Source organism: Heloderma suspectum, chromosome 4 (genome assembly GCF_057233095.1).
Source record: "Heloderma suspectum isolate Gila_16-S chromosome 4, 16-S_ref, whole genome shotgun sequence".
Classification (NCBI taxonomy): domain Eukaryota; kingdom Metazoa; phylum Chordata; class Lepidosauria; order Squamata; family Helodermatidae; genus Heloderma; species Heloderma suspectum.
This window is the reverse complement of record NC_139461.1, coordinates 49,025,186-49,050,642: the sequence shown is the minus strand read 5'-3', so window position 1 is coordinate 49,050,642 and position 25,457 is coordinate 49,025,186. Positions and strand designations below refer to the sequence as shown.

Below are 25,457 nucleotides of genomic sequence, written 5' to 3'. Positions count from 1 at the left end.
AGTTCGAAAGCATCAATTCTTCGGCACTCAGCCTTCCTTATAGTCCAGCTCTCACAGCCATACATTGCTACTGGGAAAACCATAGCTTTGATTAGACAGACCTTTGTCGGCAAGGTGATGTCTCTGCTTCTTACTACGCTGTCTAGGTTTGCCATAGCTTTCCTCCCAAGGAGCAAGCGTCTTTTAATTTCATGGCTACAGTCACCATCTGCGGTGATCTTGGAGCCCAAGAAAGTAAAATCTGTCACTGCTTCCATTTCTTCCCCTTCTATATGCCAGGAAGTGATAGGGCCAGATGCCATGATCTTAGTTTTTTTAATGTTGAGTTTCAAACCAGCTTTTGCACTCTCCTCTTTCACCCTCAACAAGAGGCTCTTGAGATCCTCTTCGCTTTCTGCCATTAGGGTGGTATTGTCTGCATATCGGAGGTTGTTGATAATTCTCCCAGCAATCTTAATTCTGACCTCTGATTCATCCAACCTGGCATTTCTCATGATGTACTCTGCATATAAGTTAAATAAGGAGGGTGACAATATGCAGCCTTGTCGTACTCCTTTCCCAATTTTGAACCAATCGATTGTTCCATCTCTGGTTCTTACTGTTGCTTCTTGACCCTCGTACAGGTTTCTCAGCAGACAGGTAAGGTGGTCTGGTACTCCCATCACTTTCAGAATTTGCCACAGTTTGTTGTGATCCACACAATCAAAGGCTTTAGCGTAGCCAATGAAGCAGAAATAGACGTTTTTCTGGAATTCTCTTGCTTTCTCCATGATGCAGCGAATGTTGGCGATTTGATCTCTAGTTCCTCTGCCTCTTCTAAACCCAGCTTGTACTTCCGGTAGTTCTCGGTTCGCATACCACTGAAGCCTAGCTTGTAGGATTTTGAGCATCACCTTGCTGGCATGTGAAATGAGCGCAATGGTGCGGTAGTTTGAACACTCTTTGGCGTTGCCCTTCTTTGGAATTGGAATGTAAACTGACCTTTTCCAGTCTTGTGGCCACTGTTGAGTGTTCCAGATTTGTTGGCATATTGAATGCAGCACTTTAACAGCATCATCTTTTAGGATTTTAAATAGCTCAGCTGGAATACTGTCATCTCTGCTAGCTTTGTTGTTACTAATGCTTCCTAAGGCCCACTTGACTTCACTCTCTAGGATGTCTAGCTCAAGTTCAGTGACCGCACTATCATGGCTATCAGGGACATTCAGATCTTTCCTGTATAGTTCTTCTGTGTATTCTTGCCACCTCTTCTTAATCTCATCTGCTTCTGTTAGGTCCCTGCCTTCTTTGTCCTTTATCATGCCCATCTTTGCACAAAACGTTCCCTTGAGATCTCCAATTTTCTTGAAGAGATCTCTAGTCTTTCCCATTCTGTTGTTTTTCTCAATTTCTTTGCATTGTTCATTTAAGAAGGCCTTCTTGTCTCTCCTTGCTATTCCCTGGAACTCTGCATTCAGTTGGGTATATCTTCCCCTTTCTCCCTTGCTTTTCGCTGCCCTTCTTTCGTGAGCTACTTGTAAAGCCTCATCAGACAGCCACTTTGCTTTCTTGCATTTCTTTTTCTTTGGGATGGATTTCGTTGCTGCCTCCTGAACAATGTTACGGACCTCCGTCCATAGTTCCTCAGGCACTCTGTCTATCAGGTCTAATCCCTTAAATCTATTCCTCACCTCCACTGTATATTCATAAGGGATATGATTTAGGTCATACCTGAACGGTTTGTAGAAAAATCTGATACCCCCAAAGCTGACAGAATCAGAGACCAGTGACAAGGTCTTTGAAAACAATTATTTGTTTAAATATAAATCACACATCACAGGAATTAGAATCCCACATTCAAAAGTCATTAACATCAAGAAGTTAAAAGTTAAAAATATATAGAATGGGGGGGGGGTGCATGTGTGCACGCGTGTGACTAATTATGGAGAAGGGGGTGGGGCAAAAAGTAGTGGAAGGAAAGAGGTTTCAGCCTGGAATTATTTGAATGGGGAAGAAACCATTTTGGGGGGATTGTGAGAGCATTTTCCAGGAGAGTAAAACAAATGCAGGGGTTTAAGAAGAAGGTAGATGGAGAGACTTAAAAGAGCGAAGGGTGCTCCAAAGCCAAGGGTTTTTGGAGGTGGTTATGAGGTAGAATATTAGGAAAAACAGGGAGAAAAATAGCTAATAGGGTTATGGACCAATTAAAAGGAAAATAGGAGTTAGTGCAAAGATGTATTTCTCCTTATCTGCTGAATTTCTGAGTGTTGGAAGCTCTGTTGAGAGAGAAGAAAAAATTAAATGGCTTTTCTTTCTTCCTGATGTGTGTGTGTGTGTGTGTGGGAGGGGGGTAGATGGGTCTTTTGCATTCACATTTGGGGTCATCACAGATCCAGGACAAGAGAGGAAGATCTAGGTGATTGCCTTAAACAAAGGGCCTCATTGAGGTGACAAAATCAGTCAGGTAAGCTTTGGCATGACAGACATTTTCCTTTGTCTCTCTTTTGAGACAAAGGTTGCCCTTTTTCCTTCCTTCCATTCATATTGGGAGTTTCAAAGCTTTAAAAGGTGTTAGTTATTTACAGATTTTACCCCACTCTTCAGCCAAAAAAGACTCCCAAAGGGGTTTACAAAGATTAATAATAAGATAGTCCTTGCCCTCAGTTAAAAGGTTAAACACATTAAAACTGACTAATAATGTTTCCTCCCACCTGGCTTAAATAGGAAAGCTAAAATCATCATAAAATATTTCTTGTGGCTGTCACCTAGAAGCAAGCCCTGCAATTTGCAAGTGTTAACAGCAATAGTAGGGGGACCATGTGTCCTTTACAGAGGACACTCCTCTATTTGAAGGGCTGCGAGATAGGGGTGGACGAAAGTCACTTACCTGTCGTCGAAGGCCGTTCGCGGTGGGGGGGAGGCGCTTCGCTGCTCCCCCCGCGAAGTTCAGGCCGGGGGGGGGGAGGCTTCCCGCCTCGCCCGGCCGAAATTCAGGCCGGGGAGGAGGCGCCTCGCCTCGCCCGGCCGCGAATGCGAAAGTAAACAAAAAACAAAAAAAACGCCCCCTGATAGGCTACGTGACGATTCACGTAGCCTATCACGGCTAGATCTGCAAAGTCAGCCGTGATAGGCTACGTCAATCGTCACGTAGCCTATCACATGTGACTTAAAAAAAAAAAAAGCGCGTACACGAATGGCGGCCCCCATAGGGAGCCGCCATTCACGTTCCTTATTTAGTCGCAAATAGCGTTGCCCTTATTTTTGCCGTAGTCTACGTAAACGTTTACGTAGACTACAGCGACCAAATAAGGAACGGGAATGGCGGCTCCCTATGGGGGCCGCCATTATCCGTACGCGCTTTTTTTTTTTTTAAGTCACCCGTGATAGGCTACGTGACGATTCACGTAGCCTATCACGGCTGACTTTGCAAATCTAGCCGTGATAGGCTACGTGAATCGTCACGTAGCCTATCAGGGGAAGTTTTTTTTTTTTTTCTTTCATTGTAATGGCGGCGGTGGCAGCCGGTCGAAAGACCGGCTGCCGCTCCCGCCTCGCTCGAACACCCACCGAACCAGCCACCGGGAGGGATATTCGGTGAAGGTAAGTCCCGTCCCGGGGGGGGGGTGCGGAGGATTTCTCCCCAAAACTTGTTCGGGGGGCCGAACACGTTGGCGCTTGGCCCCCCGAAGTTCCGGGGAGAAATTCTCCGCCATCCCTACTGCCAGAGGGCTGTCCTCTATTAGGAAGGCATCCTCTATTTGAAGGGCTCTCCAGTCTAAGTCTGGTTTAAAAATAAAGAACCATTCAAAGGAAGAGCTGTGCCTTGAAATTGCCCATCGATATCACCTGGACAGCAGACTGAGCAAGGCACACAGGTCAGCTGGTCACAATCACTCAAACTATGATAAGATGTACTGTATTTCTATTTAAATTATAATAATGATATCTAAATTTGCATTTGTTGTTGTTGTTGTTCAGTCGTGTCCGACTCTTCGTGACCCCATGGACCATAGCACGCCAGGCCTTCCTCTCCTGCGCTCTCTCCCGGAGTGTGCTCAAATTTGCATATATGTATGTAAATTAGCACATGCAATTTTTATGCAAATTGGTGTCCTCTTTTGTGCTCTTTTTTGGCGAAGATTTCCTGTTTTTTGGTGATTCATAAGTGACCACCCTAGGACTCAATGGACTTACCAGAAAGGCATTTGCAAAGTGTTTTGTATGCATTTCTGCTTGGGTCATTTGTTGTTCAGTCGTGTCCGACTCTTCGTGACCCCATGGACCATAGCATACCAGGCCTTCCTGTCCTCCGCTCTCTCCCGGAGTGTGCTCAAGTTCATATTCATTGCATCGGTGATGCTATCTAGCCATCTCATCCTCTGCCGTCCCCTTCTCCTTTTGCTTTCAATCTTTCCCAGCATCAGGGTCTTTTCCAGGGAGTTTTCTCTTCACATTAGGTGGCCAAAATATTGGAGCTTCAGCTTCAGTATCTGTCCTTCCAATGAGCAGTCAGGGTTGATTTCCTTTAGGATTGACTGATTTGACCTCCTTGCAGTCCAGGGGACTCGTAAGAGTCTTCTCCAGCACCACAGTTAGGGAAGCCAGAGAATTTCTCCCCGAATCTTCGGGGGGCCGAGCGCCAAAGCATTTGGCCCCCCGAAATCGGTGGTGAAATTCTCCGCCACCCCCCCGGGATGGGACTTACCTTTGGCGAATGTCCCTCCTGGCGGCGGGTCCCGGCGGCGGTTCGTCGCGGGCGGGGACAGCGGCCGGTCTCCCGACCGGCTGCCGCCATTGCAAAAAAAAAAAAAAACTAAAGTAAAAAAGAACACACACCCGTGATAGGCTACGTAACGATTTACGTAGCCTATCGCGGCTAGATTTCCAAAGACAGCCGTGATAGGCTATGTAAATCGTCACGTAGCCTATCACAGGTGACTTTGAAAAAAAAAAAGCGCATACGCAAATGGCGGCAGCCCATGGGCGCCGCCATTTGCGTTCCTTATTTTAGTACGTCTAGTCTACGTAAAGATTTACGTAGACTGCGGCGAAAATAATGGCACGCTATTTGCGTTGCCCTTATTTTCGCCGTAGTCTATGTAAATCTTTATGTAGACTAGACGTGCCAAAATAAGGAACACAAATGGCGGCGCCCATGGGCCGCCGCCATTTGCGTATGCGCTTTTTTTTTCCCCCCAAAGTCACCCGTGATAGGCTACGTGACGATTTACGTAGCCTATCATGGCTGACTTTGGAAATCTAGCCGTGATAGGCTACATAAATCGTTACGTAACCTATCACGGGGCCTTTTTTTCTTTTTTTTTACTTTTTGTTTCGTGGCCGGGGAGATGGGGCGCTTCTCCCCAGCCTGAATTTCAGCCGGGCGAGGCGGGAAGCCTCCCCCCCGCCTGAATTTCATCCGGGCGAGGCAGGAAGCCTCCCCCACTTCGCCTGAACTTCGGGGGGAAAAGTGAAGTGCTTCCCCCCCACCGCGAAGCCAAGCTGCGAAAAGGTAAGTGACTTTCGTACATCCCTAACCACAGTTCGAAAGCATCAATTCGTTGGCGCTCAGCCTTCCTTATAGTCCAGCTCTCACAGCCATACATTGCTACTGGGAAAACCATAGCTTTGATTATATGAACCTTTGTCGGCAAGGTGATGTCTCTGCTTCTTACTATGCTGTCTAAGTTTGCCATAGCTTTCCTCCCAAGGAGCAAGCGTCTTTTAATTTCATGGCTACAGTCACCGTCTGCGGTGATCTTGGAGCCCAAGAAAGTAAAATCTGTCACTGCTTCCATTTCTTCCCCTTCTATATGCCAGGAAGTGATGGGGCCAGATGCCATGATCTTAGTTTTTTTAATGTTGAGTTTCAAACCAGCTTTTGCACTCTCCACTTTCATCCTCATGATGTACTCTCCATATAAATTTAATAAGCAGGGCGACAATATACAGCCTTGTCGTACTCCTTTCCCAATTTTGAACCAATCGGTTGTTCCATGTCTGGTTCTTACTGTTGCTTCTTGTCTCCTGATAAACCTGTATGAGGGTCATGTAAGGTGGTCTGGTGCTGCCATTTCTTTAAGAATTTGCCACAGTTTGTTGTGATCGATCCACACAATCAAAGGCTTTAGCGTAGTCAATGAAGCAGAAATAGATGTTTTTCTGGAATTCTCTTGCTTTCTCCATGATCCAGCGAATGTTGGCAATTTGATCTCTAGTTCCTTGCCTCTTCGAAACCCAGCTTGTGCTTCTGGTAGTTCTCGGTTCACATGCTGCTGAAGCCTAGCTTGTAGGATTTTGAGCATCACCTTGCTGGCATGTGAAATGAGCGCAATTGTGCGGTAGTTTGAACACTCTTTGGCGTTGCCCTTCTTTGGAATTGGAATGTAAACTGACCTTTACCAGTCTTGTGGCCATTGTTGAGTGTTCCAAATTTGTTGGCATATTGAGTGCAGCACTTTAACAGCATCATCTTTTAGGATTTTAAATAGCTCAGCTGAAATACTGTCATCGCCACTAGCTTTGTTGTTAGTAATGCTTCCTAAGGCCCACTTGACTTCACTGTCTCAGATGTCCAGCTCAAGTTCAGTGACCGCACTATCATGGCTATCAGGGACATTAAGATCTTTCCTGTATAGTTCTTCTGCGTATTCTTGCCACCTGTTCTTAATCTCATCTGCTTCTGTTAGGTCCCTGCCTTCTTTGTCCTCTATCATGCCCATCTTTGCACAAAACATTCCCTTGATATCTCCGATTTTCTTGAAGAGATCTCTAGTCTTTCCCATTCTATTGTTTTCCTCCATTTCTTTGCATTGTTCATTTAAGAAGGCCTTCTTATCTCTCCTTCCTGTTCTCTGGAACTCTGCATTCAGTTGGATATATCTTCCCCTTTCTCCCTTCCTTTTCGCTTCCCTTCTTTCCTCAGCTACTTGTAAAGCCTCATCAGACAGCCACTTGGCTTTCTTGCATTTCTTTTTCTTTGGGATGGATTTCGTTGCTGCCTCCTGAACAATGTTACGGACCTCCGTCCATAGTTCCTCAGGCACTCTGTCTATCAGGTCTAATCCCTTAAATCTATTCCTCACCTCCACTGTATATTCATAAGGGATATGATTGAGGTCATACCTGAATGGTTTAGTGGTTTTCCCTACGTTCTTCAATTTAAGCCGAAATTTTGCAAGAAGCAGCTCATGATCTGAGCCACAGTCAGCTCCAGGTCTTGTTTTGACTGACTGTATAGAGCTTCTCCAAGGACATAATCAATCTGATTTCGATATTGACCATCTGGTGATGTCCATGTGTAGAGTCGTCTCTTGTGCTGTTGGAAAAGAGTGTTTGCTATGATCAGCGTGTTCTCTTGGCAAAACTCTATTCGCCTTTGTCCTGCTTCATTTTGTACACCAAGGCCATGCTTGCCTGTTATCCTGGTGATTTCTTGACTTTCTACTTTAGCATTCCAATCCCCTATGATGAAGAGGTCATCTTTTGGGGGTGTTAGTTCTAGAAGGTGTTGTAGGTCTTCATAGAACCGATCAACCTCAGCTTCTTCGGCCTCAGTGGTTGGGGCATAGACTTGAATTACTGTGATGTTGAATGGCTTGCCCTGGATTCATACTGATACCATTCTATTGTTTTTGAGATTGTACCCCAGTACTGCTTTTCCCACCCTTTTGTTGACTATGAGTGCTACTCCATTTCTTCTAAGGGATTCTTGCCCACAGTAGTAGATATAGTGGTCACCTGAATTAAATTCACCCATGCCTATCCATTTGAGTTTGCTGATTCCCAAGATGTCGATGTTCAATCTTGCCATCTCGTGTTTAACCGCCTCCAGCTTACCTTGATTCATTGATCTGACATTCCAGGTTCCTAAACAATATTGTTCTTTACAACATCGGACTTTCTTTTCACCACCAGACACATCCACAGCTGAGCGTCCTTTCGGCTTTGGCCCAGCCGCTTCACTCTTTCTGGCGCTACTTGGAAATTTCCTCTGCTCTTCCCCAGTAGTATATTGGACACCTTCTGACCTGAGGGGCTCATCTTCCGGCGTCATATCTTTTAGCCTTGTGGTACTTTCCATGGGGTTTTCTTGGCAAGAATACTGGAGTGGGTTGCCATTTCCTTCTCCAGTGGACCACATTTTGTCAGAACTCTCCACCATGACCTGTCCGTCTTGGGTGGCCCTGCACGGCATAATTTATGGCTTCACTGAGTTACGCAAGCCCCTTCGCCACAACAAGGCAGGACCAGAATTGTCTTAATAGAGGCCATTCTTCATCTCTTTCCAGAGTCTACTAACTTTTTTCCAAAATAGCAGAATGTAGGGGTAATTAGTAAAAGGGCTTGTTCAATAGTATTTTGTTTAGGATTTCAGTCTTAATCACATGGTATCACTGAAATCTATGGGACCCAGTAGTATTTAACTTCAGCTGTACTGTATATGATCACTTAGCCTAACCTATCTAACAGGTTGTTGTGAACACCTATGTATGTCACCTTCCTTGAAGGAAAGCTGGGATACACACATGACAAGTAAATTCCTAATGTCAGATGAATTATGGATGCTGATGTCCATATATATGAGATTATGTGCAATAGGTATTTTTAGGGAGCAATCCTATGGCCACCAGACACTGTCTAGAGGGCCATAGGATATGCTGATATCCGGGAACCAATCTTGAAGCCTGCACTCCGAGGTCGGTTCCCGGAAAACTGACCTCTCCCCTCGTCTGCGCTGCCTCTGAGGCAGTGCGGAGCTACCCCATCCTCCGCGCTTGGAAGAGGACACAAAGCAACTGAAAAGGGGCATTCTGGGGGTGTTCCAGGGCAGGGACAGCAGAGCTGCATGAACAACACATCCAATGTGTTGTACGGCAGCTTCTTCTCCCAGTCGGCCCCCCGCCTCTAGACAGCCGAAAACAGCTGTCTAGCAAAAAATAGCAAGGCAGGAGAGGCGTGGAGGGAACGATTCCCCCTGTGCCTCTCCTGCCGTGCTTAGGATAGGCGGCTGCTTCTGAGTTCGGAGGCGGCCGCCTATCCTGATAGGATTGCGCCCTTAATTGCCCTATGAAAATGTATAGAAATGAGTGGCATGCAGAAGTGTGGGAATTAGTTTTTGCGTTCTCCTGCTGATTTTTGTTGAATTCTTCTGTGCCCAGATTTATTTATTTTTTTACCTCTTCCTTCCTTCAAAGAAACTTTCTCCAGTGTGATCCAGACTCTTGTTTTCACATCTACAGTTAGGCTGGTGATTCATAGCACATTGCACATCAGGCATTTCTTTGGATACAAATTCATACAGGAAGAAAGCTAATTGGGGCTGATTTGCTCCCAGTGGCCCAACCTTCAGGCTCCACATGCTCAAGTGTGCCACATATGCACAGAAAGTTCAATGCACCCAAATGTGCATATTCTTGTGTAAGCATGCCCAGGACTCTCCATTTACTAGTGCCCCAGAATCCATGTAGAGGAGCCTATGTGTGTTTGATGGTATGTGGGTAGGTTTCATGCAAATGGCACACTTGGACACATAGAGGTCACGGGAATGGCCAGCCAACATGACCATAATCAGGTATCTCCAAAAATGTATGCATACCCAAATGAATGCCTGAGCAGGCCTCCTTTACCCAAGAAAAGTGTTGAGATCAGCTGTCACCACCTGACTTTCCCACACATGTCATCTCACCTTTTAAAAATGAGATTGCATCATTGGCCCCTGCAGTACATAACTGACTCGAAGCAAACATTCTTGGCAGGGGGATTATATGCTTTTAACCCACAGAGTAACCAGAGTCACTTACGTGATCATAGAAATCCATATATATTGTTAACAGGGACTGGTCTAGACAATTAGATTATGCCAGTGTTTTGTAATCTGCACTGCTTCCAGTCTGTTTCCAAGCCCAATTCAAAGCACTAGTATTAACCTTCAAATGCCCTAAATGGCTTGGGCCCGGGCTAGCTGAAGGATTGTCTCCTCCCATATATATTTGCCTAGACCCTAAGATAATCTTCAGAGGCTCTCCTCCAGGGGGCCCTGCCAAATGAGATGAGGTGGCGGCCACAAAGGAGAGGGCCTTTTCAGTGGTGCCACCCTGGTTACAGAATGCCCTCCCAAGAGAGGCTCGCTTGGCACCTTACATTGTGGTCTTTTTGGTATTGGGTGAAGACCTTTTTCTTTTTAGTGGTCCATTAAAAACACCACCACACCGCACTGTTAATGGTTTTTAGTTCTTGCACTGCTGCTGGTTTCTACTTTGGTTTTATTCTGTGGTTTTAAACTTTTAAAGGTTTTTACATTATGCTTTATTATGTTTTCATATTGTGTGGTTTTAAGCTTTATTTTGTGAATGGCCCAGAGAGCTCTGGCTAGTGGGTGATAAATATAATAAATAAATTGGATTAATTGTAAAGGTGATGAAAATTGTCATCATCTCATATTAATCCAGTAAATCAACTGTGAGATCCTTGATTGGTTCCTTTAACTTGCCAAGTTGAATAACATTAGATCTCTGTATATTGACAGTTATGTTGATCACACAATGCAGTACAATACGCTTGCAATAAAAAATGTTCAATCTTTTGCCTTATACAATCCACTCTGTTTCACACTTTAGCGGTCCCAGGGCATTCGCAAAGCAAATGTTTGCTACACAGAGTTTCATGGTGGTATAATTTCAGATTCTAAAGTTGGACTAAAGCGAGGAAACCACAGAGTTCAAGCGACAGTATCAGCGCCAGCTGTTTTCACAGGTCTCGGTCTTAATCCCCCTTCTCTTTCTTTCTTTCTTTCCTTTGCACACCCCACATTTGTAATTATAACGTAAAACCTGCTTCGATTTGAACGCAAGCTCGATTTCAAACAGCTTCAGTCTGGCTGGATAGCCCATATCTAAAACGCGCACAAGTGACAACACAAAGGCATCGAAGTGCCTTAGTTGAAAATGGGAAAGGAAGAAAACCATTCCGTTCCCTTCCAGTGTCCAAATAATCCCAACTATTTCTGAATCGAGGCAGGTAACGACGAGAGAAAACGGGACTGAAAGGCAGCCGGTCCTCTCGCTACCGAGAACTTGGCAAACGTTTGCCAGGCACACGCAGAACGATGCCGGCGGGGATCCGCGCGTTTGCTCCGGGGATCCGCGAGAGAGCGGCCCGTGCGCGCGCGAGCTGCGGCGGGGCTGCCGCCCCGCGGAGGAGCGGCGGAGGGGGGAGCGGCGCCCAAGCCCCGCGGAGGCCCAAGCCCGCCTCGCTCCCCCGCTGCCGTGCGCGCGCCCCCTCCCCCGCCTGCGGAGGTCCTCGCCCCGCCGCCTCCCGCCGCCAGGCTCTCCCCCCGCCGCCGCCCCGGGCGGGGGTCCGCCGAGCCCTATAAATGGCCCTGGCATGGCAGGAGCGCGGCCAGCCCGGTGCCGAGCCTGGCAGGAGAGCCCGAGCGCCGCCCGCGCCCGCCCACCCCAGCGGAGACCATGAGCCAGGCCCAGTGGGGCTACTCCAAGGACAACGGTGAGTCCTCTGCGGGGCGCCCGGCGGCGTCGCGTTTCCCGCCCCTGCGCGCTGCGCGGGGATCAGCGGCCTGAGGCCGGGCCGTGGTGCCCGCCAGAGCCCCTCGCCCCCGAAGCGGCGCCAAGACAGCCGAGAGCCCGGCGGAAGGCCCCGGTCCTGGCAGAAGCGGAAGCCCTCCCGGGCCAGAGCGCGCCTCGCGCCCTCTGGGGGCAGGGACAGGAGCATCTCTCGTCAGCTGCAGGAGACGCGCCGGGGCCGGGGCCGGCCCACGTCGCTCCCCGGGCAGCCCGCCCTGCTCCGCGGCCTGCCTTTGCGTTCCCTTTGGGGGCCCGGGGCAGAGCTGGGCAGGCCCGTCTTCCGGACCCGCCTCCCCCAATCTGGCGCCCTCCGGATGTTTAGCTCCTTGCCAGGTTTTGCACCTGGGTTTGCACCAGGCCGGGGAAGGCTGATTTAGCCGTTACAACGGCCCCCTTAAAGGCTAACACGTTTTCACTCAGACAATACGCGGGAAGCGGAATTAAGCCAGCACAGGCCGTTTCCTGCCAGAGCCTTGCCCAACCTGGCGCCCTCCAAATTTGTTGGACTACAAGTCCCACTGGCCACAGCTATTGCCGCTGAGGATGATGGGAGTTGCACGCCCCAGCTGGGTTGGGGGAGTCTCCAGCTGGCCTTGGCTGTTCTGCGTCTCAGGCAGAGGCTTTCCACAACATCGGCTACCAAATGATTTAGGTGGTCCAAAACATCTGGCAGGGACCAGGTTGTCACCCTGTGCTACCTGAGCCTTCCTTTTAACTGGAGACACCAAGGACTAGAGCCGGGACCTGCTGTGTGCCAAGTATGTGCGTTACTACAGATCTTTCGTCGGTTGCATCTATACTTTTCTGGCTAATTTTGTAATTTTGTGGTGATAGCACATCAACAGCTTTCTCTTTTAAAACATCTGTTGACATTTTTATCCCACCTTCCTTCCACAGCCATCAGGGTAGGATACAGAGGTGGTACAGAGGCTGGCTGGGGAATGCTGGGAGTTGTAGGATGTTTTTCTGTCCAAATGTGCATAGGATTGTGCCCTAAACTACACTGAACTTAATGGGATCTCCTCCTTAGTAGACATGCATAGGATTGCACTGTAAGGACTTTCCTGGGACATGGTGGGATAAACATGTACAGAATATCTTTTATTAAGCTAACTTTTCCACTTCCATTCTCCTTAAACCATAGGACTTCCATAAGTCTTCACAAGTTTCCTTTAAACAAATGAAGTTGTGGAAATGCTTGATGGCTTGTGTATATGAGCCCTACATCCTTTTCTAGTGATTGAAAGTTTATGCAGAATAACCTCATGCGTAACCTTTACCCAAGTCCATTATGACAATGGGGAAAAACATCCATTCTCATTTTCTGCTTGCACAATAACTGTGCATATTTATTCAAAAATATATCCTACTGAGCTCAATAGGACTTACTGCTAGGTAAGTGTAACACCATACAGTTGTATTGGATTGCAGCCTTTGACTTTTAAAGTCCTCTTCATTCCTAATAAGGAATAGTAATGCTGTGCAGCTGAACAAGATACTAATTTGTGAGCACAACTCTTAACTGCCAAGTTTGTACTGTCTGACAGTCCAAGCTTAAACAAACCTGAAAGCAGGTATCGTGCAAGCCCTGTAAACCTTGTGACTCTCTTCAGAATGTGACACAGCCTTGTCCTTGATTCCCCCCCCCCCCCAGGGCCTGATTGCTGGCATGAATCATACCCATTCGCCAAAGGGAATAATCAATCACCTGTTGCAGTCCTTACCAAGGATGTCTACAAAGACCCTGTTCTACTGCCTTGGTTTACTGGTTATGATCCCGGTGCGGCTAAGAACTTGAAGAATACTGGGAAAACTTGCCGGATTGCATTTGATGATACATTTGATCGCTCTGGTAAATTTGAGTTTGATGTTTTGTAAATGTTTGTAGTTTGGCCCATACAAAATTTGTGGGGTGAGATGAACTGCCAAGTGGAGAAAGGATAGCTTCACTCCCCCTCCAAAGCAACTATTGGGGGAGGTGGGATTTGTCCTCAGCCAACACTACTAAACCTAACCTCCCTGTTTAAGATGAATATTTGCATGCTTTTCTCTGCCACCATCGATTTTCTCTCCCACACTGGAGGCCTTCAAGACGAGGCTGGACAGCCATCTGTCAGGGATGCTCTGACTTGGATTCCTGCATTGAGCAGGGGGTTGGACTCGATGGCCTTGTAGGCCCCTTCCAACCCTACTATTCTATGATTCTATGATATCAGGAGCCAGGTTTGCGATGTTTTCCTGCAGGGATAGGGGGATGGCAGAGACCCTCTCCTACTCAGTTCTTCCTTTATTGCAACCTCCCCCAGCCTGTTGCCTTCCAGAGGTGGTGGACTCCAACTCCCATCAGCCCCAGCCATCATGGCCAATGGAAATGAATGGTGGGAGTTGTAGTCCAAAACATCTTGAGGGCACCACATTGGGGAAGGTTGCTTTACTGCATGCTGGGGCCTGACTCTAGTATTTATTTATTTATTTGTTTGTTTGTTTGTTTGTTTATTTTATTTAATTACAGTATTCATAGGCCAACTCATAACCAAGTTCTCAGTGTGGCTCACAATAAGAAATTACACAATTTAAAATTCAATGATAATTAAAAACAACTACAATACAATTACAAATACAACATAAATGAGTTGAAGACAGCACAAATAGCTTGAAGCTAAAACCGATTGAAAGGTACAGGAAAATAACAAGACATTTGATTGGTGCCAAAATGACAGGGATAGCCCTGTCATTTTGGCACCAATCAAATGTCTTGTTATTTTCCTGTACCTTTCTACCGGTTCCCCTTCTCTCTTTTTTCTTAGAGGAAGAGAGCTGTTTAGGGACACACACACACAAACATTATCTGAGGAAGAATTGCTTAGCTCAAACTGGATGTTCACAAATACCGTTTATACCTGTGGCATCATTGTCCAAGCCAAGGGCTATTGTTTGTTCACTGTACTTCAGTACAAGTTTGTTGTAGCAGTCAGCCATTTTTGGTGCAGTATGTGTAAGACAGGGGCCCATTCACTTAGGAGAAATCACAACCTATATTGTTTCAGTGTATATTGTGCATATTATTTCAGTGTATATTGTTTTAATCACGACCTATATTGTTTCAGTGCTGCAGCAGCAGCGGCATGCAATTGTGTGTGTCTCTTATCTGCTTAAAAATGATACATAAGGCCAAAGGCCTTGGATATGGCTACATTTTAATAATATAGCATAGGGATAACATTACTTTGAAAGAAATAACATGATTGTTAGTGGGAAAATGCAAATGTTTTGATACGCATGCTGTATTTTTTCTGCAAATCACCGAAAAGAATTTCAGCAATGTGAATTTATTTTGGTGTCGATCAAATTACCATTTGAATTAACTCCTGTAGTAAAGCCTGGATATTTAGAGAAAATGATTTTCTAGGTGCTATAAATTCAGTTATATTTTCAGTGTGTAAGAGCACAATCTTATTGTTAGTCTAAGATTCTGTCTTTGGCTAGATCAGTATTAGCATGTGATGGATGGATGATGATAATAACAATGATGACGATGCACATTTTAAAATTATGATTAAGGTTTTAATCCAGTTTTGCTCACACTAACTTCCATTGACTTCAACATGTAATTTACCATTGTGGAGGATAAATTATATTGGATAGGATAGGATAAATCTCGGGTGGCCTTTTGGCCACATCTAGCCATTGGCCTAATTTCATGCACCCCTCAGCATCATCTGGCTCTCTGGACACTGGGGGCCCATTCTCCAGATTGCCCCTCTTTTCTATTTCATGAGTGTGATGAATGCAGAGAAGCAGTGGGATGGCGCAGAGGTAGAAAGAACTATGCAGTCCTGCAGCACCGCAAACGCTGCCACCTCTGGTTCCACTCACCATCAGGTGCAGCCTTTACAGTGGTGGTGGGGGGGGACATGTAGCTCCTGCAGCCCCTAGTGCAGTCTCTGCTGCCCACAACATTTTTGGGACTCCCCCCAAATCTAAAAAAATAAAAACTTTCAAACAAAATAGCATCCGCAGTTGCTACAGAGTCCCCAAAAAGTGAAAGATAGCTTGCAAAATCCCTTTGGCTCTCTGTAGCAGCTCTAGGTACTATGATGTTTTTATTTTTTTAATCTTCCCCATTTCCGGTACTCAAAGGGGTGTATGCAGCCTTCAGGGGCCCAAAAATTAACCCCGGACATACCAAAGTTATGCACCCCTGCCTTATAAGAAAACAGTTCCACACCCCTGTGATAAATATTAACGACATAACCAGTGAAATATCAATTATGATTTTAAGATGTCGACAATGATCATGTTTTCCTCCTCCTTCCTCTGTTGTCCCACCAGTATTGAATAATTTATTAGTTATTCATACAGAAATTTCTGTCCTGCATTTCCACTCCAAAGGAGATGTGCAAAGCAGCTAGTGAAGTGTAGAAACAAATACACAAAAATAAAATTAACAATAATCCCATCGTTAAAACAACTACATGAAAACCAACACAATCCAAGACTATTGCATTAAGAAGAAGGGGCCCAGAGAGCTAGGACTAACAATTTATAAAATCAAAAGCAACAGAATCAAAGGCTTGTTGAAAAAGAATTATAGATTTTATTATTGTATTGTATTGCATTGCATTAAAGATTGTAAGCACACTTGGAATACTGTGTCCAGTTCTGGTCACCACGCCTAAAAAGGGATATTGTAGAGCTGGAAAAAGTGCAGAAAGAGGCAACTAAAATGATCAAGGGGCTGGAGCATCTCCCTTATGAGGGAAGGTTACAAAAGCTAGGATTGTTCAGCTTGGAAAAAAGGTGGGTAAGGGGAGACGTGATAGAGGTCTACAAAATTATGCATGGTATGGAGAATATGGATAGGGAGACATTTTTCTCCCTATTCTCAAAATACTAGAACCCAATGGGGTCATCCTATGAAGCTGATTGGTGGGAGATTCAGGATAGATAAAAGGAAGGACTTCTTCACACAGCACATAAACTATGGAATTTGCTACCACAGGATGTAGTGATGGCCACCAGTTTGGATGGCTTTAAAAGGGGGTTGGACAAATTCCTGGAGGAAAAGGCTATCAATGGCTACTAGTCCTGATGGCTATGTGCTACCTCCAGTACCTGGTTGGCCACTGTGTGAGTGGAATCCTGGACTAGATGGACCCTTAGTCTGATCCAGCATGGCTCTTCTTATGTAAGCCCCTGAGCCAGGGACCTGAACTTTGTATCCTGTATAACACCATGCAAATGAATGGTTAATAACAACAACAGCAGGAGCAGGAGCAGTAACAGAAATGGTGGTGTTTTCCTCCCAGGAATGTTATAACAGTTTGGATGAGAAATGAACCCAAATGCAGTTAGGTTTTTCTAATTTTCCAACAAATACAGCAAGAAATAAATAACTGTAATCTTTATAGCTGTGGCCCAAACTATAATAATTACGTGGTTTGCTCTTGAGTGTAGGATTTTTTATCTCAGAAATTGCCAGCATGGTGGGTGGGTGGTCCAATCTAGATTGGGTCCCTAACATGGTGGGTTGGGGTGCTTTGGCCTTTTGCCCCTCCCACCATCCCCATATGGACCCAGTCTGAATTAGTTGCCTGCACTTGCAAGTTGCATAGGGAAAGACAGTGATGGGGCAATGCATTGCTCATCATTATGCTTTCTGCTCTAAGTGTGCAGTTCACAAACCAATTCAGATGATATCTTGCCCATCAGTTCTGGTATACTAACATGGTCTGGGACTATAATTCTGAAAATAAATATTGAATGTAATTGGAATTTTCCTTCTAGCTGATTTTCTCCATGTGGGGGAAAAGATATGGGGAGAGGCCCAGTATCTTTCCTCCCTATAAATGGGAAGTAGCAATGAGGGTGGAATTTTGAGCAGACAAATTCTTGCGAGGCTTTCCATTTAAAAAAAAAGGTGGGGGGAAGACTGATAGGTATCTAGTTTTGGCCTTTAGAGCCACAGCCTAAAGTAAATCAAGTGGTTGGTTGGTTTTAGTCAAAGGATGCTTTGGGTAATAGCTTTCAGTGGGCCTTCTTGAACCTACTTCAGATGTTTAAGGATTAAAACCTCACATGCTGATCTTAAAAACTTGTAAGATCATATCTGCCTGCAATGTTTTCGTGATGTTGCTTCAGCACTGATATAACGGTCATATTTTGTGACGTGGTCTGACTGCAGCAGTTGTTATGCCCTACCCTTGCCACAGATGCTGGAGCAGCAAATCCTAGGAGCCTGGCTGTTAGGATACAACGCTCACCCTAGTGGGAACTCTGTGATTGATTTCATTGTGCAGCCAGGTCTTGCGCCTTTTGTCTTGCTGTTCTCATTTGTCATATGGCCATGATCGAATTGATCCAGTCTTCAGATTGGTCTGTCTCCGAGATCTTTACATAACTGCATTTTGTGGGTGGCGATTTATTTTTATATGGGTGCATGTGAAATACCAACCAGAATGAGAAGAATTACACAGCTGAAAGGAAGGGAGACAGCCCATTGCGCAAGCAGGAAGCCCCGTGCCAACGAAAGAAAGTCAACGCTAAGCCTATCGCCTTGTGCTTAATACATCTTTTATCCTTGGGTATTCCAGCGCATAGGATATCAATCACTGACATGAGACCAGCAGTGCTCTGACACAAAAGGATTTAATCTGTGGTAGCATTAACTTTGAAATTCCATGCTCTTGCTGGAGGTCAAAGAACTTGAATGTTGTTCAAACAAGGGCCTTCCGGGATTGCCACAGTACTTTGGGTTATCAGCTTTCTGTCCCAGGAGACATGGGTTCCTTTCCCTTTTTAGGCTGCAAATAAAGACAAGTTCAATATCTCACGAGGCTTAGGGTTAGAATAGTGGGACGGCGGCATTATAGGTCAGGAACGAGGTCTACTTGCAGAGCGCCTGACCAAAACGTTTCCCAGCACCTCCAGCTCTCTTTGTTGACGCTGTTAGGTCTGCATGTCAGACTCTCATACTAGTAAATCCTTACTTCTAGTGTCACTTGTTTTCACCGATGAAAAGGAGCATTGCTTTCGATGGAAAATTTCCTTTTCCTTGAAATGGAAGTCAATATAATTACATATTGACACATGCACATAGCTGGCTTGATTGACCATAATGACAAAGAACGTGCCAAAACTGTCTGCCAAGCAAATGTTTATTTAATTCTGGACCCGTTAATGCATTGTTATTGACACAGCCAACTGTGCTATACTGTTACTTTGTTTTTATCCTAAAACAACACTGCAAAGCCGTTGTTTATATCCTGGGGAAGAGCGACCCTCATTATTTTCGCTAGTGGATTGTCACCTGTTACTGTAAATCTGGCAATAGGTGAGGCATCACGTCAATAGGACTCAGTCTCCCCATGACTATATATAAACAGGGCAAACATTCCTTGCTGGATAAATTTTGTTTTTACCTGACTCTCAATGGCATCAGTCCTAAGCAAGAATCAATTGTCCTTATAGTTGCAGCTTCCTGGGTAGCATAGCCAAGCAGGCACTTTCTGGAGAGGAGGCTCTTTCATTGATTTTACTGGATATTGCAAGCCTCCAATTGCAGAGCCTGGTTTTCTGGTTTTTTACATTCACACTGGAGGAGTATTCATTCTGGAAGAGCTACCATCTGTCTCCAGTATTATTTCAACATCAACAGATTCTTCCACACATACAAAAACTGGTTTGCATGAAGTTGACAAAAGGGAGTTATTGGCTCCCCAGCCCCTGCGACATCATGGTTCCATTTATTTATTTATTTATTTATTTATTATTGCATTTATATCCCACCTTTTTTCCTCTTGCAAGGAACCCAAGGCGGCTTACGTTATCCTCCTCCTCTCCATTGTATCCTCACAACAACAACCCTGTGAGGTAGGTTGGGCTGAGAGTCTGTGACTGGCCCAAAGTCACCCAGTGAGCTTCCATGGCCAAGTGGGGACTAGAACCCGGATCTCCCGGCTCCCAGTCTGTCACTCTCACCACTACACTATTACTGCTGGGGTTACTGCGTTTCAGCAAATTTGCACAAATCTCCCTGACAGGTGTTTGTGGTTTTTTTTAACCTTTTTTTAAAGCCTGGTTGTGCAGGATGGAGCTAATAAGGCCCCATTGGAGCGGGTGGGTGTAAGTACTGCTTGTGCCTCATTCTCTCTGTCCCATGTAATAAAAAAAAAAAACTGTTGGGGACATTTGTGCAAATTTCATGGTAGGGCAGTGAAATGGAGCACCACCCCTCTGCACTAGCAGTAGCTACACCTGCCCGCCCCATTGTGGGGAACCAATAACTCCCATTTGTCGACTTCATCTGGACTTGGGGAAGTGTTGAAAGCGGGGAGGACAGTGACAAGAGCCAGTTTGAAGTGTAATAGCAAGAGGATGACATTGCCAAGTGGGGCTTATTGTCTCCCCCACCCATACTTTCTGCATAGCAATTAATTCAGTTGCATTTTTTTCTTTCTCTCAGTGCGTCTGAATTGTGCAAATGGGGTTGGACTTTCTCTTAGTATTCTTTTTTACCTGGCCGTTGGCAAGTGTGTGCAGATTAGCCTACGTGCAGTCTCTTCTTGTTGATTTCCTATTATATTACCTACTCCGCTTGGCATTTCCCTTGACAACTGAAACATACGTGAAAATTGACAAGGTGAGCCTACACATAGCGGACAGGCAAATCTGGGTGTTTGTGCACTTGTGAAGGACTGGGGAAATAATAATAATAATAATAATAATAATAATATCCAGATGGATTTTGTTGTTTAAACTGAAGCTTGAGTAGTGTAGACATGCAGAAAAATCTGCAACTTCAAAAAAGTTCAAAGCGTGAGCTTTAATAGCAAAACAGTATGTCTATTTGCTCTGTGTCAGTCTCCTATTGCTCTATGGTTCAGTACCGGTTTGTTTGCTCTATAATTATATCATTATATTGATATAATGTGTTTTCAACCTGAAACTTAAAGAAATGCTAAATGATCTTTTAAAAAAGAATGCACTAAGCAGTGCCTGATCTAACATCGTGTGGCTTCGACCCCTGTTACATGCATCCTCCCGCTTTCCTTTTTTCTGTTTCTGTTTGGGTTTGTTTTTATTTGTTCTCCTTCACAGGCAGGCTTCACAGGGTGCTGCTAGGCCTCAGGGCAGTTGCTACAGGCAGTGGCCATGCTCCCTCCCCACATTGTGTTGTTTCAAACAGGATGAATCAGAGAGCGAGGTCCTCCTCCTCTCATGATGCCCTGCATGTTGGTGGGGTGTGTGTATTTGCATGTGTGTGTGAGAGAGAGAAAGGGAGGGAGGGAGTAGTGAACGGGGCGATGCAGCAGGAGTGGGCAGGATGCAAGACTGGTGCCATATTGGATGGCTCGGGGTCAGGGCAGGTGAGAGAAGGGTGGTGTTTTTTCTTCTCTCCCCTTCCCATCTCAGCATTTGTTTTTCAGGCCCAAGTGAAGGTGGGGGTGGGGCTTCTTGGATGAGGGCTTAGAACACCCTTTCCCTGCAACAGAGGAGGGGTGGGTCTGTCTGTTCTTTCATGTAGGAGAGGGTTCTTATTGGAAGGAAGGACTCTAATTGTGTGGGTGAATGAGAAGAAAGGAGGTGTGTTGGAACACCCTGTTTGCTATGGTGGAAGGAGGCTTGCTTTAGTGTAATGGGAGGAGGTTGTATTATTGGGGTGCTCATTGAAGGGAAGCTGATGTGGGACATAATTGGAAAGTTGAGAGAGGAAGAGGGAGAGAGAGAAGGAAATGCGTCTGAAAGTTTTTCCACTCCTAAGGCAAATGGCCAAACATATTTTCATTCAATCATTCTCAGCCTACTAACGCCCATGGCGATACGGGCTTTACATTAATAATAACAATAATAAGATGATCCCATTTGTGTACTTCATTGTTGTTGTTGTTGTTATTATTATTATTAATAATATTTTGCAAATAATAACAGAACACTTTTTTATCAGCTTAGGCTGGTATACCAACTACGCCCTTATCTGGACAGAGATAGCCTAGCTTCAGTTATCCATGCTCTGATAACTTCTCGTCTGGATTACTGCAATGCGTTATATGTGGGGCTGCCTTTGAAAACGGTCCAGAAACTTCAGCTGGTCCAAAATAGGGCAGCAAGATTGTTAACAGGGACTGGCCAGCGAGCTCATATTACGCCGGTACTTTTCCAGCTGCACTGGCTGCCAGTCCATTTCTGGGCCCGATTCAAAGTGCTGGTATTAACATTCAGAGCCCTTAACAGCTTGGGGCCAGGTTATCTGAAGGATTGCCTCCTCCCATATGCACCTGCCTGGACCTTAAGATCATCCTCAGAAGCCCTTTTCTATGAGCCCCTGCCAAAGGAAGTGAGGTGGGTGGCTACTAGGAGGAGGGCCTTTTCTGTTGTGGCACCCCAGCTGTGGAATGAGCTCCCTAGTGAGGTTCGCCTGGCACCTACATTGTATTCCTTCCGGCGCCAGGTGAAGACCTTTTTATTTTCCCAGGCATTTTAGCATTTTAGCTTTCTAGTCTTTTAGTTCTGCTGTTTTAAATCTGTATTTTAAATCTCTGCATTGCTGCTAGATTTTATTCTGGTTCTATTGTTCTATCGTGGTTTTAATGCTTTTATATTTTATATTGTTTTACTGTGTGCTTTTTGGTTTTAATTTTTGAGAACCGCCCAGAGAGCTTCAGCTATTAGGCGGTATAGAAATGAAATAATAAAATAAACAAATAAATAAATAAACAATAATAATAAAAAGGTGGCAGACAAAGTAAGTGCTCTGGAAAGGGTAGCAGTCGCAGTGGGGAGGGAGCTGGAAAAGTTTCCTGCCGTAGGGATGAGGATGCAAGAGGGGTTGTCATGCAAAGGACACTGGGATATGTGCAGGGAGTTGGCCGGAGGACTGAGGGGGAAAAAAACCATCCCAAGCTGCCATGTGCCCAGTTGTCTATTGGGATTAATGTAGGTTGTTCAGCAGCTTATTCTCAGGGTGGCTTAGCATGATGTGTGAACTGGCCCATGGACCCGGTTTGCTTGACTGCAGTGTGGTTAACAAGCCACGGTGGTTGCGTGCTGGCTGGATTTCCCTAATTACCCTTGCTGGCGTGGCTTGCTGTGTCATCTGAACCTGGGCAGCATGGCTTGTTTGAGGGGGCAGCAACTCTCATATAACCCATTAGCTGTTGATGGGTTATTTGAGGGTTGCTGCTGCAGGGATTTGGATGACATGGCAAGCTGGACCAGCAAAGGGAATTAGGGAAATCCGACTGGCACATGTGGCAGGGGAAATAAGCCACTGTGGCTTATTTCCTTCACCATAATCATGCAAACCAGCCAAGAGGCTAGTTCTTTGAGAGAGCCGAAGGTGGTATAATAAAGGCATTGTTGCTCATGGTGTGCATGCTAATTACTTTGATTTTACTATGATCTCTGGTGAAACAGCTTAAACTCTTGGAAGCTGTTGTAGTAGGGTAGCCATATATCCTACTTTATAGAGGACAGTCCTCTGTTTGAAGGGCTGTCAGAGGCCAGTCCTCTACTTGAGGCTGCCCTCTTTTTGAAAGACTGTCTAGTCCAAGTCCATTTTAAAGATAAACAATCATACAAAGGGAGAGCAGCAGGGACCTTGAAGTTGCCCATCAACAGTTTAGCACCTGGGCAGCGGATTGAACAAATAGCCAGGTCCCCTTGTCACATTGTGTTGAGTTATATTGGGCAGGTTCACATGATCAGGGAGAGAAAATAAGCCACCATGGCTTATTTTCCCACCCTGAGCATGCCGGTTGCATACCACGTAGTGTCCATAATCACCCTCGCCAGGCGTAGCTTGTGGTGACATCTGAACCTGGCAAGGCCATGGATTAAAGCCATGGTTCTGAGATGGTTTGTAAAGAGCCAGTGAGCAAGTAGGCAGTGGCATGTAGTGCTCCTCCTTCTCACCACGACAGTTGTCTGGGCCAGAGCAAGAGGCAGGTGAATAAGCAGGATGCAATGGTGAAGAGGAGGAGCGAGTCCAGGGAGCTCTTGTCAGTGGGCCCCTGCTGGGTGTGGGTCCTCCGCAGGTGCCCAGCCATGCCTACTTTTGATGCCGGGCCTGTTGAGGAGGAGCTTTCACTCTGCACTGGGTCATCCCATGCCACACCACACCACACCACGCCTTGCACCTCTTCTTCACTTGTATTTGAAGCACAGAATACTTCACTGCACTTCCTGATGTGTTTGAGAATCAACGGCTTTTTTCCTCATTGATTTACATTAATTTGCAAAGGGGAACATCGCCATAGTGAATCTGATTAGAGAAAGGAGTAGTTTATAATGATTAGAGAAAGGAGTAGTAGTTGGCACTGTTGTGATGTAGTAAGAATCTTCAAAAAAGAACAGCAACAACTTCAAAACAGTTCCCTGTGTAATCAGTATATATATATATAGAACTATAAAAAGGCAAAGGTTAGATCACAAATATTGCAACAGAAGAGAGAGCAAGAGGAGGACTTTCAGTCCCTAATATTATATACTATAACCAAGCAGCTATATTAGTGGTTATGGCACAGTGGACCAAACTATTTCAAGGTACCTCATCCTGGATTGGGGAACAAGGAGGGATAGATACACCCCTAGGAGACTGGATATGGTGTACATGACAGGAGAAAGGGAGGAGACAGACACATCTAATTAGAGATGCAATTCTCAAAATCTGGGGAGCGGGGGAAAGAGATATATTTTGCATCAGGTATTCCCCCTGCTACAATACTTAATAGTTTTGGGATCCAGACAGCAAGAGAACTGAGGGATTACTCTGTGTGGTTTGTGAGGGGCTCAGCAAAATTTAAAGATGGTATCTCCCAGGGAGTTATTGTTTCATACACCCAACTGGTAGACAGAAATGTGAACTTGCACCTTTCCCTTTTTCAGTACTTGCACATTAGCAGTTATATTGAAGAAGCAACTAGGGGAATAGACATGGCTAGGTCTTACACTTCTTTTGGGAAGTTATTGAGCTTGAACATACAGAAAGGATTATTGTCCAAAGCATATAATATAGAGGGGTGGAGAGGGGAGGGGTTGGTGTAAAGCGGCGCAACAGTGAAGCAACAAGGAGGCTCTGGGTCCACAGTGGATGCCATCGGTCTTAAGGTAAAACATATAAGAAAGACAGAAAGACTAACAACAGAGTATTAAAAATATTTTAAGCTAAACGCTTCAGCTTCCACCCTTATCAGTAGTTGTGCTGTTAAATGGGCAACAGGAATGGAGGTTTGGAATGCCTGGAGATGAAAGTTCCTTAGAAAAAACAGAGGTATGATTGGTATAATTGGTGCTTACTAATTGACCTCCAGATAAAGGCCATTTGGACTATAGACCATTTGGAGTCTATAGATCCAGAAATTTTCCCTGTTGTCAAGCGTGTTGACTTGTCAGGGTCTTTCATTTGTTCTATTGGAACCAACTGTAAACCCGAGGGACTATGTGCAGGAGAGTTGAAATGTCTTGCAAGGGGCTGCTTCAGGGTTTTTTTGGTAAGAATCGTAGATTTCTGGTTACGGAATCTTGTTCTTAGGTCCGTTCTAGTTTTCCCTACCTATTGCATATGACATCCTTTTCTTTTTTACATTCAGTTTTAATAAACCACATAAGTAGGAGTGCTTGTTAATGATTGTCTAATGCAATAATATACAACAGCTGGGATGTCTAGGATGTTTCCAGCAGTAACAGACATGTGCTGGAGGTGTAATGGTAGGGGGACTTTTGCCCATATATGGTGGCATTGTAATCTGGTTAAGGAATATTGAAAGAAGATAATAAATGGCATCAGAGAAATTACAGGCTATGAGCTTCACTTAACCCCAACAACTATACTCCTGGGTGATATTAAAGATCAGATCCCTAGAGATTTAATGGTGATGGTGAGTTATATGTTAATAG

The 25,457-nt window shown here is 45.2% G+C and overlaps 1 protein-coding gene across 1 annotated transcript in view; it reads left to right on the top strand.

Annotated features, from left to right (window-relative positions):
• Nucleotides 1–11,080: 11,080 nt before the first annotated feature.
• The window catches only part of CA3 (carbonic anhydrase 3), a 34,298-nt gene continuing 19,921 nt past the window's right edge, over nt 11,081–25,457 (top strand). Inside the window, exons 1-2 of the mRNA XM_084849211.1 lie at nt 11,081–11,484; nt 13,216–13,413. Coding sequence (XP_084705337.1) covers nt 11,448–11,484; nt 13,216–13,413 — 235 coding nt within the window. The 5' untranslated portion in view covers nt 11,081–11,447. The remainder of the gene's footprint in view (nt 11,485–13,215; nt 13,414–25,457) is intronic.